Source organism: Cynoglossus semilaevis, chromosome 1, assembly GCF_000523025.1.
Source record: "Cynoglossus semilaevis isolate Cse_v1.0 chromosome 1, Cse_v1.0, whole genome shotgun sequence".
NCBI lineage: Eukaryota > Metazoa > Chordata > Actinopteri > Pleuronectiformes > Cynoglossidae > Cynoglossus > Cynoglossus semilaevis.
Window position 1 is genome coordinate 15,699,235 of NC_024307.1, and position 16,298 is coordinate 15,715,532.

The window sequence follows — 16,298 nt, forward strand, 5'->3', positions numbered from 1 at the left end:
GGAATTAAAGCTCACTCAGTGTTAGAAGGAGAGTAATGACAGCAGACCAGGAGACTATCACTCTGAGTTGTTGCAGTACAAGCAGCAGCAGTCGTTTCCAAATTGCAACATCAGCCTCAAGAACATGTAAATTACTGGAAGACCTGACTGTGGCTCTGAAACCTTATCTGTCTCTGCAGCTCATAAACTATTGCACTAACAGTCCACTGCTGACCACATTACTGAAAGAAAGGAGAAACACAAAAGACACATTATGTGAGTCATTGTTAGCTGTTGCCGAGATCCTACCGCTCACAGGGATGAACTTACTAACATCATGAAACGTTTTTCAGAAAGAGTACAGCAGTGGGTTCTAATGTTTCACCTCCTCAAATATTAATCACAGAGATTTAACTGAAGAGATAAACTGAGCTGAACATTAGCTCTAGTTTGAGGTTGAAGAATAGACCAGAGGCGGACGGACAGGAACCAGTCCAACCTGGATGGACCTCTCTAACGCAAACCTCTCAGAACAAAAGAAATTGCTGAGATGTGCAAGAACAGAACCAGGAACTATGAAGAGTACAAACTACTGTCTGTAGGAGCAGGAACTAGGGGCAGTACAAAGAAGTAGGAGTAGTACCAGGGCCTACAGACAAAACCCAAAAGTTCCCGGAAGTTCCGTAATACCAGGTATCAGTTCTGTAACACCAGTAACTGAGGATCACACCAGGAATTAGGAGCAGCCCCACGAACTATTGAGAGTACTAATAACTAAGAGCAGTGCCAGGAATAACACCAGGAACTAGTAATAATACCACAAACAAAAGACAATTCCAGAAGAAAATGGGACAGAACCAGAGGCTGCAGACAGAATCTGCCACTAGTGACGACACCAGGAGATAGAGACAACATGAGAGTGAATTATTTCTCATCGTGACACAGCACACCACAAACTCTGACCTCTGTATTTTACCCATCACCACAGTGAGCAGCTCCAACAGTGTGTGGGGACGGTGCCATGCTCAGAGCACCTTAGGTGGACTCGAACCTGAAACCGTCCAGACCAAAGTCCACTTCCTTAACCACCAAGCCACCACTGCCACCGAACATGTCTCTGGACAGTTTTGATCTGGGGACCTTTTACGTGTTAGGCGAACATGATAAACACTACACCATGGAAACCAATGCCGTCATCAACGTCAGGAACTATAGGTAGTACGAGGAACCAGAGGCAGCCCCCGACACACCCCCTGGTTTCATAAAAGTACCAGGGTGGTCTTTTGGTTCTATAATTGTCCTGCTGTGAAGTAAGGCCTCTTGCGGTCTACTGGGTGTGGCCTCTGCCTGTGATTGACCACATCCAGTCATGTTTGACTGATGAATCGACAATTACTACCAAATGTGCAGAGTCACATTCAGTTTGGCGGACATCAAACAAGAAGCAGAAGTGCAGAAGACGTGAGACCAGGAGATGTCAGAGCAGCACTTCCACTGTAGGACTGTTGGTTTTCCTGGCAAAGCAAACAGTTCCATTTCTCTCCCTCACTGTTGTTTTAGAACACAATACTATAATGTAACATTCAACGTCCAAATATTTGTGAAGTTTTGTACAAAATTCCTTCTGTGTTGTTTCCACTCAAACCAAATCCAGCACAGGAATATCAAAGCTTGAGCTCCATAAAGAATTCCCACCGCTGTCTTCTATAAAGTCTATTGTTGCTTTGGTTTCAAACTTTCAACTGCTTTCCATTAATTTGCATGCAACATGAATATTAATACAATCGAAGCACTAGACTGAGGCAGATGTGACTGAAAACATGATCGGTACCTAGTACCAACTGTCGTGATGTCGGAATCTGAGACAGACTGTGTGTTAAATAAGACGACTCAGACAACATGAGTCACACGTACGTTAGCATAAAAATGATAAAACACATTTAACCAAAGAGAAAAAAACCCAGCTGAGTCAGCATCCGACAAACCTCAATATTGCAGTTTGAACATGAACTCTCGACACAGTTGGTTACAGTGCAAATAAATTCAGTGCTCGTGTTGCATTTACCCAAATAGCAGCTCTTACTCCTGTCGACCTTGCGGTCCACCTATTATTCTAGTCCCTGTGTCCATGTTGTATTTGGGACATAAATCATATCAAATGTAGGGAGAACTAATAATAGCCTGGTTCAGACTAGGACCAGGCATCCGTACTGTATTGTTGGTGTTTTAAGTCAAAGTGTCTCCAATATAATGAAACCCTGCACATATAAACCCAGATCAAATGTTTGATTTAAATGTTTTTGTATTTTCTGCAGTTGTTCCTTCTCAGAAAGTTTATTTCCCCTGTCATCTTGAGAAGTGGTTGTAAATAAAAACTACTATATAAATAAACACTTCCAGACGTCCACATTCCTGCAGATCTGAAATTTTGATTTAACACTGCTTTTCCACTGTAAGTTGGCAGAAGGTAACTGGTGTTGTTCATTTTGTCCACTTTAATCAATAAAAGTATTTTCTAAGATAACAAAAAGTCAACAAAATAGGAAGTTACGCAGCGCTAAAGGACAATGGTTGTATTTATATGTATTTGTACTACGACAAAATTATCGGGGAGAGATGAAGGCTGATCACTGCTGACGTAGTCGTAATCTGGAGGAAGAAATAAGGATGGGAGCCAATCACAGCTATGTCACGTTGACTAAAAGGTGGAACATCTAAACAGTGTTTTGATCACAGTGAATTTGCCAATAGTGGGAATCTTCAGCTCAATCTGTGATGCAGTGTGACCTCAACATATCTGGTTGGACAGATATACAGTATCTAGTGAAGAGTTGGATGTGGTTACCATGTATGTCATGTCCAGGGGACACACTGTCCTAGTCGGACGTCACCTAGGCTTCCAAACGATGTTGACCTCTGACTGGAAGACGTCCTCTCTGCTGCCTTCACTCAGTTTTGTTTCGGTCCCACCACTGTGGCCTGGACTGCAGCAGATTCTCTGCCAATGACAGTAAAAAAAAGCTAATGCAGTAATGGTTGCACAACAGAGGTTACATTTCACTTATTTTATGGGCAGTGAAGAGAGAAGTGAGGGTTGTTTGCTTGAGGCTAGGTGTGTGTGTGTGTGTGTGTGTTTTGGAGGAATCTGGCTTGTTAAATGTGAGAATTATACTGTAGAGCTCATTGTTTTCCTGTGAAGATATCAGAACCAAACCATTGTGTAACGCCCCTTCTCTCCCCCGGCTCATCTTTGACTTCTTGTGAGGTGGGTCTTGGGGCAGAAGAGGACTCAATGTCCTCACATCACATTAACTGCCTCTTTGTTTATTAAAAATACATGCAGTACTTTCAATGTGCAGTTGTTAGGGTGAGATGATTCCCTGCGGGGTTGTATTCAATACTCCATGATGTGTTCAACTCTAAAATTTTATGTGTTGCTAGTAACACTGCGATGTCAAAATTCTTAATGATCAAATGTATCCCCACAGGTCTGAGCACTGTGTTCCTCAGTAGGTCCAGTAATGGCTCCTGCCACATGATAGTCTGTTTAATTTGGATGTTATTGCTTTATTTTGATCATAAAATGTCAGGTGGGTCTGAGCACAGGCCATTATCGTCTTAACTGGAGCAGCGGCTGTTTCCCCTCAGGAGATGATGCCAGGTCCGTCATCCGGGCTGAAGCTGCGGCTGACGATAACTGTCAGACAGACTGGGGTCAGACAGTAACTGAGTCTTTGTTTGGAAATTCTTTACCTTCAGATTAGTTTGTCCAACTCCCTGGGTCAACTCTGACAACTGGTACCATCAGACAGAGAGTCCAATGGGCTCCGATGGTTTCAGAGTGACATTTGTATAAATCTTAGATCGTATAAAAAATAAGAAGACTTTGACGTGTAAGAGAAACCAGGTTAGAACGACCTACGCTGATCTGAGCAGCTGTCACATGCACCTAGGCCTCTATTGGACAGTTTCAGCTGTCAATCACAGAGTCAAGATGCTGTTGTCTATGACAATTTTCTTTGTTAACTATCATCCACTTGACAATGATTTGTTTTTTAATTTTCATAAAAAGAATAACTGGGAGTTTTAGATCACACTCGAAATCCGATCCAGTTGTGAAATTATAACAAAGGAAGAGATTCCTGAAGGTTCCAAAACAACAAAAAGAACGGGAATTGAACCAGCAAACTGGTGTTCTTTTTGCGGGTATACAATAAATGTATAAAAGTCAGACATTTTTACAGTAAAACTGTTTATCTAAAAGGTTGTTTCAATTCAAGTAGAAAATATCTGCTGTTGTTTCCAGAGTCTCAGGTTTCACCTTTATAGGAGAGGAGTCTGTGGGTGGGTCACTGCAGCGACTGAGTAATGACCACATGTGGGAGCCTCGCTACGGAGCGTTTATTTCCATTTACCAGACAATGCCGTCCCAAAAATCTGTGATTTAAAGCTGGATTACATCAGCGGATGCAGGAGAGCAGCATCCATTAGGTCTGTGAGTCAGTGATGGGTCTGTGGGCAACGGACAGACTCTGTGGCTCTTCACCTGGAGGAGGCGCTGGACAGCCCACTATAACTCACTTTTATGGCTTTCTTTGGAATATTTTCTTTTGTTTAAAGCAATTTAACAGTTCATCACATAAACAACCGCTTTTCATTCTTGGCCTCGTGGCTCAGTGGAGTCTACCTTTTTTTAATCCACTTATGGTGGAAGAAAAGAGTAACTGGGGCTTTATTTGATCATACCTGTGTTTAAACTGGCAGCACAGTCTGTGTGATGGAATAAACAGTTATACCTCTACAGTAGAGATGTATTGTAATTGTTTCTGACCAATAAATTACGACTTTTATCCGACACCGCGGCCAGGAGAGCAACTTTTGGTTCCACTAAATCATGATGGGCCGTCTGACAGAAGGTGCTCGATGCCAAGGTTAAAATCACTTCAAACCGTCTGCCTCGCTCTGGACGTGCTGCTGAAGCGAAGCGTGTCTGACTCGTGTCCCAAATTTTTTTTTCCACTTTTGTTTAAATTTCCTCTTACCACATCGTACAAGCCAAGGCAGATGTTGCTGGATGTTGTTTTTTTTTATTAATTTAAGGGAAGTATCAACATTTCAAAGCAGCCAGCAGTCTTTTTTAAAGAATTTACATCTGTTTACAGGAGACAAAGACAAATATGTGACCCTGCAGTCAGGACACTTACTAATAATGTTCATCATACAGATGATGAGGGTGATTTAGAGGACATATGTATATAAAGGATAAAGAAGTTGTGTGAATTCAGAGAAAACCCCTACCTCGGCTGGAACTCCTTTGTCCTGGTTGGGTAACAGTGAAATGACAGTATCTGGGGAAAAAAGAAAAGAAAAATGAAGTACATACAGAAGAATCATTGGGTACAAGTTTTCACCATGAACCATGAGGATCACAACTTTCTAGATGGAGGTACTGTGGAGCCACCCACACATTGCTTTAACTCTCCAATATATTTCTCTCAGCCCCCTGGCAAAAGTTGAATGCCCCCCACTTTGGGCATCACTGAATTTGACCTAGTGATATTTGAGCATAGTTTTAGAGACTTCTGGACAACTTATCTCCAGTTTGTTTTTATTTATGTAAAACATATTTAGATAACTATGTTAACATAAGAGGAAATTTAGTCGCTGCAAAAACTGAATACCTTGGTGATTTTTACTTTAGCCAACCTCAATTTCATCTGTAAAAGTATTTTGAAAGCCAGAGTAGGCAGCTCTCACTCGTCACATGAAGAAAATTAGTGTTGAAACGAGAAAATTTTCTTTGGCCCCATGAAATATAAAACTAGCAGCTGGTAATATCTTTACAGAGGGATTTCCTGGGTGTAGTTTTACTGTAGATTAAATGACTGGATTAAGTCATAAATGTTCTTGACTGCCATAGCTGTCAGACACTGTTAGGTGGCAGCAACATGAAAAAGAAGACTGTAATTGGATCATAGTCTGACCTGTGACTCATTTTCATCACTGCAATTAGGATTTGGATTAAGTTTTACAGTTTTTTGTCACTTCCAGTTATTCTGATGGGCAGACAGAGATACTGACCAGAGCCTGTAATAGAATAACAAACTCCAGGAGCAAAAGATCCTGCCACTGTGGGTCATTTATTGCCACTGTGGCTACATGGCAAAATAACAAACTTGTGTTGGGCTGGTCCAAACTGAGATTTTTAAATGTCCCAAGACCCTGGACTGCTCCTGCTTTCTGCCGACAGAAAGCAGGAGCAGAGTCAAGAAGATGTGATGTGAAACCTAAAGTTTGAGGTCAACACCTTTGATTCTCGTTGCAGTGGTTAATCGGTGACAGGGACACTCACTGTGGGGTCATCTGCTCACGGACGCAGGGCAAACCTGTGTGCGGCTCAGACGGACGGAGCTACGAGACCAGCTGTGAGCTGCAGAGGGCGCGTTGCAAAGATAAAGCACTCACACTGGAACACCGCGGCCGATGTCGAGGTAAGAACAGGACTGGGCTAAAACACCAACCTCTGTGATGCAATAAGAAATTGGTGAGGATGCAGTGAACCGGCATTCTGTGAGATGAACAGAATGTTTATTCTTGTTGTTCTGCTTAGGAAAAAACTGGGTAAAAATTGACCAGTTTGCTGTGGCCCCAGCACCAACATCACCTGCTGAGGGAAGAGACCAGGAGGTGAAAGGTAACTGATGTCCTATTCTGACTACTCTGACTTGTGTTTTCTTTGTGGCGCTACACACAGTATTTGTGGTGAAAAGTACACAAAAATGTATTTGTTTGTGATGCTTTAGTTTGAAGATGAAAACATTTCAGAATGCTTGTGGACAAGTGGAACTGAACAAGAAGATGTCTTTCATTTTCCGCCTGACTGCAGGCATGTAAGCTTTTACAGACCAGGATCACAGACTTCTTCAGTCCAGAGATGCCGGTCACTCAACAGGAACAGAGATTGATAGGTTCAGAGTCAAGGTTGGCACTCGAGATTTTCCCCCTGCTTTTATCAGCCCTGTTTTGTTCATTAGTACAATCCTGACCAGATTCGTTCCTTGTGTATGGCTACACGTGGTTTTGTTTTATGGCATCGTGGTTGTCTGAGAAAAAGACAGATGAATCTAATTCAGTTTCCGCAGAACCTGTCTTGTTGTGACCAAACCCCACAAGCACTTATCGAGTAACCTAATTAACAACTGCTTTGATAAAAATGTCAGAGGCTGGTGTGATTCTCCTTCCTGTATCCTGTTTTAGAATTAAACCCAATATTTAGACATCATTGCAAGAAAATCAAAACGTTTTCCAACAAGCAGACATGTCGTTCAGTTTTTCCCTTGCAGTAAGATGGACAAAAAAGATTCACTTTAAGTAGTTGATTAATGTGAAAGAAGAGAAAAAAGACAGGAATCCTCTTCATCTTTAACAACATACAGGGTGTATTAACAGATGGACAAGTTTGACCAGCCTCACCAAGACCTTACTGTGAAGTACTGAAGAAACCGAAGGCAAAATGTTTACATCAGTGAGACGCATTTTGGTTTACTGTGAGTATGACAGATATGGTTTTGGCTATAAAGACGGAGTGACTCCTGCACTGCATAGAAATGTCAGTAGTGGCAGAGAAGTATGTGAGGGTGGTGCAGGAAATGTATCAAAACAGCCAAACAGTGCAATTGGAGGATCCATGCACCATCATGTTTGCTGATGACACTGTAATCTGTCGAGAGAACAGTGAGCAAAGAGAATTAGGTCGGCAGATACAGGACAAAATACATGTAAGAGAACATGTTGTGCAAGTCAGTCGTCCATCCAGCACTTTAAAATGATTGGCAGATCCTGACGCAACAACATATCAGTCAGTACACTGTACTGCCGGCTGGTGAACCTGTAGGGCAAAGGACAGGGAAGTGTGTGTGAAAAAACATTTTTTAATTGTCTTTTAAAACCTTTTACACTCGCATTCACATCTACTGTCAGTTGCAAGTGAAAATTAAACTAATTAACCACAATGCTTTTAATCATTGTGCTTTTTTAAAGTTGATGCTTTTAATCATTGTGCTTTTTTAAATTTGTTTTTACATTTTCAGGTAAACTGAATTGAATACAAAATAGAAACATGCTTACTCTGTCTGTTTCCCACATTATTAACATCACAATCAAAATCTTGCTGACTCCGTCTTTTACTCTGAAGGAGACGACATGTCTGCCTCCCCTCAGGTCCACTGATTATTTTATTTTAACCTTTTATTTATCCATGGAGCCAGTTTGCCAAATGTGAAGGACTGTGGTTTTCTGGTCAGCCTCCTGGTGTGAATGTGTACACATGTACAGTCGAACGTGACGCTCAGCTCCATAAGAGCTGTGGCTGTAATAAATACTGCAGTGGCTGCTGGGAGTCTGAGCCAGATGTTGGTTACTGTGGAGCCCACTTCATTTTTTGACCTTCTCAGTCACTTGGTTCGTTCGTCTCCTGAGAGCAGCTTTGGCTCATCAGAGCTGAAGAAACACCAGCACAGTTTTCCACTGACATTTCAAAAATACCATACACAATTCTGTTCAGACCTAACAAAGCATTGCTCACAGCACAGCTCTGGCATCAGTAGTGGTTAGTGGAAGAACAATTTTCTGAGGAACGTGTCGTTTTAGCTTTTTTGTTAGCTCTCTCTGTTCTTGGTGTATCTGCAGAGGTCATTATTCAATCCAGGTTTGAAGCTGAGGTTAGGGTTAGGGCTATTCAAAGATCAAGAAACATCACTCAGTGTAATGCTTTGCCAAAGTCTTGTTAAAAGTTCTTTTCTTTCATTAAACCTATACTTGGTTTCCAAAAGAAAGGATTTGGGTAAAACAAGTGGTAATAAAAACAAAATATTTGTGAAGACTTGGGCCATTGTCATCAGCCAATAGGACTGTGTTAGTGTCATTAGACAAGGAGGGTAGTTCTTAGTGGTAACAAAACACATTTTTTAAAAATATAAAGATGAGGTGAATCCAGTGGTCAAATATCAGACCCAGGTCTTCACATTAATACAAATGATCATCGTGACTCAGGGTCATGTGGAAAGAAAAAACGCAGCAAAGTTGTGGTTAAATAATTGCAAGACAAAACTCAATGGAAAAAGTAAAACAAAAACAAAAAAAAGAATAAATACTCCTGCCTCTCAGTGCGACTCTTAAAACGTGCCCTGAAGATATCTGAACGTCAGACAGGGTGTAGAGGCCAATAGTAGTAAATTGTCGATGTACTGGTCAGCTCCCAGGTGTGAACAGAGGTGGTGTTGACAAAGAACAGGCGTTCTAAGTAGGAAGAAAAAAAAAAAACACAACAGGAGTGCTGGAATTATATGCAGTGTTGTGAGAACAGACTGTCCTGTCAATATATTACAGATGTTGGTCAGTCCAAGTGTCGTGCTGAGAGGAACCAGGCTCTGGAACAAGCCAAGAGACCTCACGAGTCCATGTTTGTCCCAGAATGCAATGAGGATGGGACTTTTGCCCAGGTCTGTCTGTGTAACACTACACATTCATTTTTCTTTGTGTTTTTCCACATTCTGTCTGTCTCTGTGGACTCATCTCCAGTCACTAATCACAACTTCACTGACTTTAAGGGGACACATTATACCAAATTTACTCTGTCAGGGTTTCGGCTACACATATTAGCATCCCTGGAGTGTCTCCTACTCATAAAGTCCCAGTTCAAAAACTCAGTGGAGGGTTTTATTATCTGTCAAAATCTAAAATTGTACCTCAGGATAAGCTGTTCCAATAATATAACTGTGCAAGAATCTGACGTTTGCTCAACTCACAACTGAAGGATTGTCACGTACATCACATAAGCTGTACTTCAATGTTACTATTTCAAAGTAATGTAGAATAGAGCTGAACAATTAATCAGATTTTAATCATAAGCATGAATTTGGCAAGTACCTTCTTAACCAATAGTCAGCGAGGAAAAACTGGGAAAGCTACTGTTCCCCTAATTTTATTATCTATTTTTATTTAAAGTTGTATCTTGTATTGAAAGCCTTGTTCACATAGTGTAAAAGTATGTTTTACCTAACTTGAGTTGAATAATTGCGATTATCATTTTTGGCCACAATTGTGCAGCCATAAGTGACATACTTAACAAACAGATCCAGTATATGGTTGGACACAGCACTCAGGTGGAACCTGCAGTGGTTCATTAGCATTTAAAGGTAAAGTCCCAGAAACCAGGGCTGTGAAACTGGAAGAATAAAGCTGGCCTCAATCATTTGCCACAAACATTTCATTTAGACGTCAAGGAACCATATTAGATACACTAAAGCAGAACAACGTGTCCACTTCAACCTGTTTCAGCCCTTACTCTACAGACGTCCACACCTCTGACGCTTTTTGTGACTGTTTCTGACTCTGCAGGTCCAGTGTCACACTCTGACGGGATACTGCTGGTGTGTCACCAGTGACGGCAAGCCAGTGAGTGGTTCCTCTGTGCAAAACAGGACCCCAGTGTGTTCAGGTACTCAAAGAGCAAAACAGAAAGTTTGGAGTTCAGAGCTCAGATATTTGAATTGAGAAGCAGCACAATCTTTAAACAGAGCCAGAGTTTATTAAAACAACTGGAAGTACTTTAATGCTTCAGTTTCCTATCAACAACCGGATTAAGAGTAAATGGTTTAGTCTGTCCCAGGACTTCAGCTGAGCAAAGTATCAAATAAAATAAATGACTTCTAAAGAACCCCGACTGTGATAATGAAAGGGTAACGGTGCAGAGACGCTCTGCCCTGCTTCAGTATGGACACATGTTGAATAATACAGCAGGTGCAAGGTCAACAAGACGGTTAATTGCCATACATCCAGGGGCCTCTTATTCCACCTGCCCTCCCGTCCCTCCCTCTGCTGGTCTAAGTGCTCTCAGCAGACTGGTGCCTCTGTACACTCATCTTGGATGGGAACACTTTATGGTAATCACCATCATTTTCCCTCTGAAGTTAATACACCAGGATTGTTTGCCAGAATTAGATTGCACAGTCACTGCAACATATGGTGCACATTTTGTGCGGGGAGTGTGGTGAGAACGGTCGCATGCCCTTCTGAGGCTGCTGAGCAGATGGCCAGAGGCTTCCTCCTCTCTTTCACTCTCTCTGTCCTACTTTACTATATTTATCTTTCCTTTGGCCTCACTCTTACACTTACACTTTTTGCTGCACTTGTTACACTAATCACTAGTATGGCTACAACTAGCAGCTGCCGCACCGTCAGCAGAGTTCTTGAAGGATACGTGTGTCACAAGAGGAAACCACAAAATGAATTCCTAGTTAGGAACTGAAGACTAACTGCTGTGTAATACTTTAAGTCATTTTGAAGGTTTTGAAGTTTTGAACGATCTTTGACTAGGTGGGAGTCAGGCTGGTTGTCAAGCTTGTTAACTATACTAGGTAACTACAGGAGGTGCAATTATGTCTCAGCAGGTAGAGAAATTATCCTTCAGCTTAAAGCCGAGGAAACACAACGAGTTTTTCAACCAAATCTATAAAAGATGCAAACCAGTGAAAAACAAAGTGGGAGAACATTGTCAGAAAGCAGTGATAATAATAAAACAATGATTGTGGACAGAGAAAGTGGGAGAAAACCAAACCTGGACCAAAGAAATGAAGGAGAAACTGATGCAGCAGTGGGAGCAGTATCAGTGTCTATGTAATGTTGGCTACAGTGCAGATCTCACAAGAGTTTGCACGAGTATTACTTGTGTTCAGTCGGCCTGAGTTGGTTTGACAATCCTGTAGTCTGTGATCCCTCACATAAAAACCTGCTGAAACCAGTCTGTTAGCGTGTACTGTTGCAGACAGGCGTGTCTTTGCCAATGTGCCGCTTGTCCGTACACCTACTGCAGCTACACATGTTCCATTGTAAGACTGTGGAACTCAAAAATCTTTGTTGAGAAAGGTTGCACCTCTGCTCTGAAAAATATGCTCAGTGGTGTAAGACTGCACAGGTAAAACAGTACAGTCGTTATTTCCTTCAGACCTTCAGAGTGAGTCGACGGCCAGGAAAGTGACACAACAATATTTTTAACACACGTCATGTTGTTGAAATCTTTTGTGACTGTTTGTGTTGCTTGTCAGACAAAGTGCGCAGTGTTTTAATGACTGAAGGGTAGTTGGGTTGATTTGTTTTGGTCATGCAACTATAGCAAAATAAGATTCTTTCCAATGGTCTGAACCAATTCTGGTGATTGACAGCTGATTGTGGTGCCAACAAAGCCACAGAGAGGTTCTACTGGTTGACAGAAACGTCAACACCAGCGATGCATTAGTCAGAATACTGCTTAAATATGTGATCTGGAATTTGCGGAACGGCGTTTTGCTCCCGTCTGTCCTGCATAAGATCCGATATCTTCATTGTTTCTTGCAAAGGTATGTATGACACGTGGAACCAGAATCTGGGCACGATACCCCCGACCTGCAGCCGCTACCTCCGAACACACACCAACCCCACCTTTTTACTGACGTGCTCCTGACATGCCCCTGTACACTATGACCCAAATCAATCATCTCACATACATTTGCAGGAAACTTCCATGAATTTATGGGAACTCATGCTGCGACAAGTGGATTGTCAGGTAGTAAATTTCTTTCTAGTTGCCTGTATTAAATATTTCCTCTGTTGTAACAGGCTGCACTGTCTAACTTTGTTTCTCACCTCTTTGCATCCATGCATGTCATGAACTACTGCATGCACCAAAAAGGCAAACATAGTCTTTAAATATTCTTTGTCAACATTTGGCAAAATCCCCACAGATTTAAAACAGTTAGCCCTATGCAGATGAAAACCGATTCCATGTGTGGTTCTTTAGCACTAACAGAATGTTCTCATCAAACCTAGAACCTAACCTGTAGGTGAGGTGTCATCAGAGAAATGGAATATTTGCAGGAATGATGCCTTGAGTCTGTGTGTCTGGTATCAAGACCATTTTATTCTAATAAACAGAGGCTCATAAACCTTTAACTGTTTTTCAAAATGAAATCATTGGTTGTCCAAAACGCTTGTTGTGTTCTTTGTTGTTTTGTTTTTTTTTGTTCGTTTGTTTACAGCGTCAGTAACAGATAAACCAGCAGGGCCACCAAATACTGGCAGAAAAGGTGAGCTGAGATCTACTGCATGTTTTGTGTGCATGCATGAATGAGTTTCTGTTTGCATGGAAATTATATTTAACTTCGATCTTGAAATATCTGTTCAGAACAAACCTAGAGAAGATTTTTTTTTTCTGATTGGTGTAGATAAAGTAGATATCACAGAGAAAACATTAAATCAATTTGGTGCTCTAGAACTTTTCAGCATGTAATAATCTGACCTTTGATGACTGGGTTCTTGTCAGACTATTGAGACAGCAGTCAAAGCTGAGCTGTGTCTAAAGCACTAAAATCACCAAAGATTGACATATGACCTATAGATTTTAAATGTACAGCACTCTATATTTATTTGACTAAAATGCAGGTTCCAGTAGTGCATTAAACGCAGCGCCCACTACTGACACAATGACAATGAGTCTCAGGGGTCCCTAAACCGTTTTAAGTGTCTCAGCTTTTTATGTGCGAATGTACCAGATAATTTTGTAAAATTAGTTGGCGCTGCAGGAGGTAGTAAAAAAAACAACCCCTGGCACGCCAGCCTACTTGGGTACAGTTTTATAGTCTTCTGAGACCAGCCTGTAACTACTGGCTTTTATTAGTCTGCTGCTCTGGGTCAGTTTGACCTCAAGTGTTCCAACATACTGACATTTCATCTGATTTACGGAACTGCGTTAGTGATTGTAGAATGACTCCAATCAAAGCTTTTTTCTTGTGGTTTCCTTAATTCAATTATTTCCAAAGGGGTTTTCCAGATGCGACAAATCTGCACGTGGGTGAGTATTCTAGGTAGCGCATATTCACCGCATCATGTGTTAAAGATTAATGCACTGACCAGCAGGAGTGACATTGGATCTGAATATCTGTGACCTACAGTATTCTGAAGGTTCAGGTAATTCATTTTATAGCCTGAAGTCACAGAACACCTATTGACTCAACATTAAAACTAAAATAAATTTGTCCATCCATTATCTACCACTTATTCTACTGAAGTGTGGGGGGCTCGGGGGGAGGGCACTTGAGCCATTCCCAGCCATCAATGGGGGGGGGGTAGTTCAACAGTCCACCGCACAGCCACATATAAAGACCAGTCACACTTACTTTCATACCAACAAAAATGAGAATAAAAAATAATAGATCAATAGTGGAATAGTTTCTACTAAATAATTGTTGGAAACTGTTTCACTTGGGACATAAGACAAAAAGACCATGAAAATGAATCTGACCTACTTTCCATTTATTAGTTCGTTCATAGACATAGCAAAACCAAAACCAAAGAGGAGAGGAGAGTGCACGTGTGCTAATTGAAGAGCCAATGCAAAACACTTGTGCGTAATTACAGTAATGAATGCGAACCGACAAAACTGTGTGTATGACGTCTGAGTAGAAGAACGTAGCTGAAGCTGTCACTGTGGACTGTTACTGTGTGAGTTACCAATGTGCTGAGTGTAAGGTGTTGAGCCGTACGTGTGTGTGTGTGTGTGTGTGTGTGTGTGTGTGTGTGGTTGTCCTGTGTTTCTGTGTCATTCTGCCTTTATCTCTTCTTCTTCTCTCCTCTTCTATCTGTCTTGGCCGGGCAATGTGCAAATCCCAACCATTCAACAGTTCTGGAGAGTAGATTGTATTAACCTCAATAATGGTAGTTTCCTTCCGTTTCTTTCTCACCCTCAACCCAGATGATGGCTCCAAGCCAACGCCCACCATGGAGACTCACGTCCCTCCAGAGGGCGACGGTACGACTCTTTCTCCTTCTTATTTTAGCTTCACCAACAACTACATTTGTTTTAGCCATTAGGTTCAAACCTGGCTCTCTGACATGATCTAATTTATCCTCTGTATAATTCTAAGTTCCAAATCATCATCCAAGACTGTTGGATGACGTTTTGAAAGAAACAGCTATGTTTTATAAATCTCACACTGAAATTTAAGATGACAGTTTTTAGGAGCACACCATATTATCTCATGGAAATTCTTCACGTCAAGGATAACTTGGGATTTTTTTCTAAACAATAGGAAATTTTATGCAATTTATTGTTGGTTTTGTGGATGAAAACTGGCTGCACTGACTTTGTCTGAAATCAAGGTTAAGTGAAGTTGACTGTGGCGAAGGATTGTTATGATAATGTGTTAAAACGTGCTCAAATCATTGCAGAGATCACAGCACCAACACTGTGGATAAAGCAGCTGGTGAAGCAGAACAGCTCCACCTCCAGGAAGATAGGTGAGAGATGAAAACCTGCCTAAATATACAAACATTACATTTTGACTAGACATGTTGAGAGAGTTAAGAAATAGAAATGGACAGTGTTCCACGGAGGCAAAGCTGGAGCTAGTATTCTGAATTTACAAACAATGGATGTGCAAACCCCTGAATGGAGCTGATTCTCCATCAATGATGGACAAATGGATCACGCTTGATAGTATTTAATCACCATTAATCATGACAAATTTGACCAAAACTGACAACTAGCAACGGGAGTTTGTGGTTTTTGTGACTAATCCAATTATTAATCCATAGAGAAGAATGTCAAGACACCTATGGGATACACTGTGTGTGTCATTCTGCCTGGACTTTAAATTGGTGAAATGTTTTAATCAGATTCATTTTACAAATCAATTAACTTGATGAATGTGTCGATGTTGACAGCCTTATAATTATATATATATTTATATAAATAAAAACAGCACTATGGAGTGAAGCCTTATAACATATGACCCACAAAGGTGTTAAACAAAGAGTCTCAGTTGATTTAATCACTGATTTAATTTACTGTACCATTGTTTCACTGCTAACAGGACAATCTGCAAATGTGTTGCTCCCCACTGCCTTGTCCTACCAGGATTCAGTTTCTTTCCATTCCTTTTTTTTTTTTACTTCTCTGTCTTGCTCTGAATTGTGCCTTGACATGTTCTCCTGTAATTTCCCAGCCTGGGAACAATAAAGTATGTTTATCTATCAACCCTCTGGACACTTGCGAAGCTGCAACACGTCAGGCAGTGAGTTTCTGGCACCGCGTTAGTGAGTGTGGGAGCGGAGGTTGTATGTATGTATGCGTTAACATATGCATGCTTCAGTGACAGAGCTGTGAATGCTATGATAAACACGCGATTCCTACAGTAAGTGCTTATCATTTTAGCGTGAAAAACTCTCAGCTTCTGTATATAACTGTAATGTCTTACAGTATGTGGTAAAAAGGACATTTTGTGACA

The 16,298-nt window shown here is 41.2% G+C and overlaps 2 protein-coding genes across 9 annotated transcripts in view; one reads left to right on the forward strand and one right to left on the reverse strand.

Moving 5' to 3' along the window:
• The window catches only part of ccdc177 (coiled-coil domain containing 177), a 100,848-nt gene that overhangs the window by 22,286 nt on the left and 62,264 nt on the right, over nucleotides 1–16,298 (reverse strand). For all 3 annotated transcript variants that reach the window (XM_025055453.1, XM_025055448.1, XM_017033715.2), the window contains exons 5-6: nucleotides 5,278–5,327; nucleotides 2,825–2,977 (exon numbers count right to left, since the gene is read on the reverse strand). The gene's annotated coding sequence lies outside the window, so the exon portion shown is untranslated. The remainder of the gene's footprint in view (nucleotides 1–2,824; nucleotides 2,978–5,277; nucleotides 5,328–16,298) is intronic.
• smoc1 (SPARC related modular calcium binding 1) overlaps nucleotides 1–16,298 on the forward strand; it is a 38,933-nt gene that overhangs the window by 6,947 nt on the left and 15,688 nt on the right. For 3 of the 6 annotated variants that reach the window (XM_008314144.2, XM_017033716.2, XM_017033718.2), the window contains 8 exons: nucleotides 6,305–6,470; nucleotides 6,590–6,673; nucleotides 9,367–9,479; nucleotides 10,378–10,477; nucleotides 12,530–12,580; nucleotides 13,053–13,100; nucleotides 14,732–14,821; nucleotides 15,241–15,309. In XM_008314144.2, the coding sequence (XP_008312366.1) occupies nucleotides 6,305–6,470; nucleotides 6,590–6,673; nucleotides 9,367–9,479; nucleotides 10,378–10,477; nucleotides 12,530–12,580; nucleotides 13,053–13,100; nucleotides 14,732–14,821; nucleotides 15,241–15,309 (721 nt within the window). The remainder of the gene's footprint in view (nucleotides 1–6,304; nucleotides 6,471–6,589; nucleotides 6,674–9,366; nucleotides 9,480–10,377; nucleotides 10,478–12,529; nucleotides 12,581–13,052; nucleotides 13,101–14,731; nucleotides 14,822–15,240; nucleotides 15,310–16,298) is intronic. The other 3 variants (XM_008314152.2, XM_017033724.2, XM_017033727.2) reach the window with 3 other exon arrangements.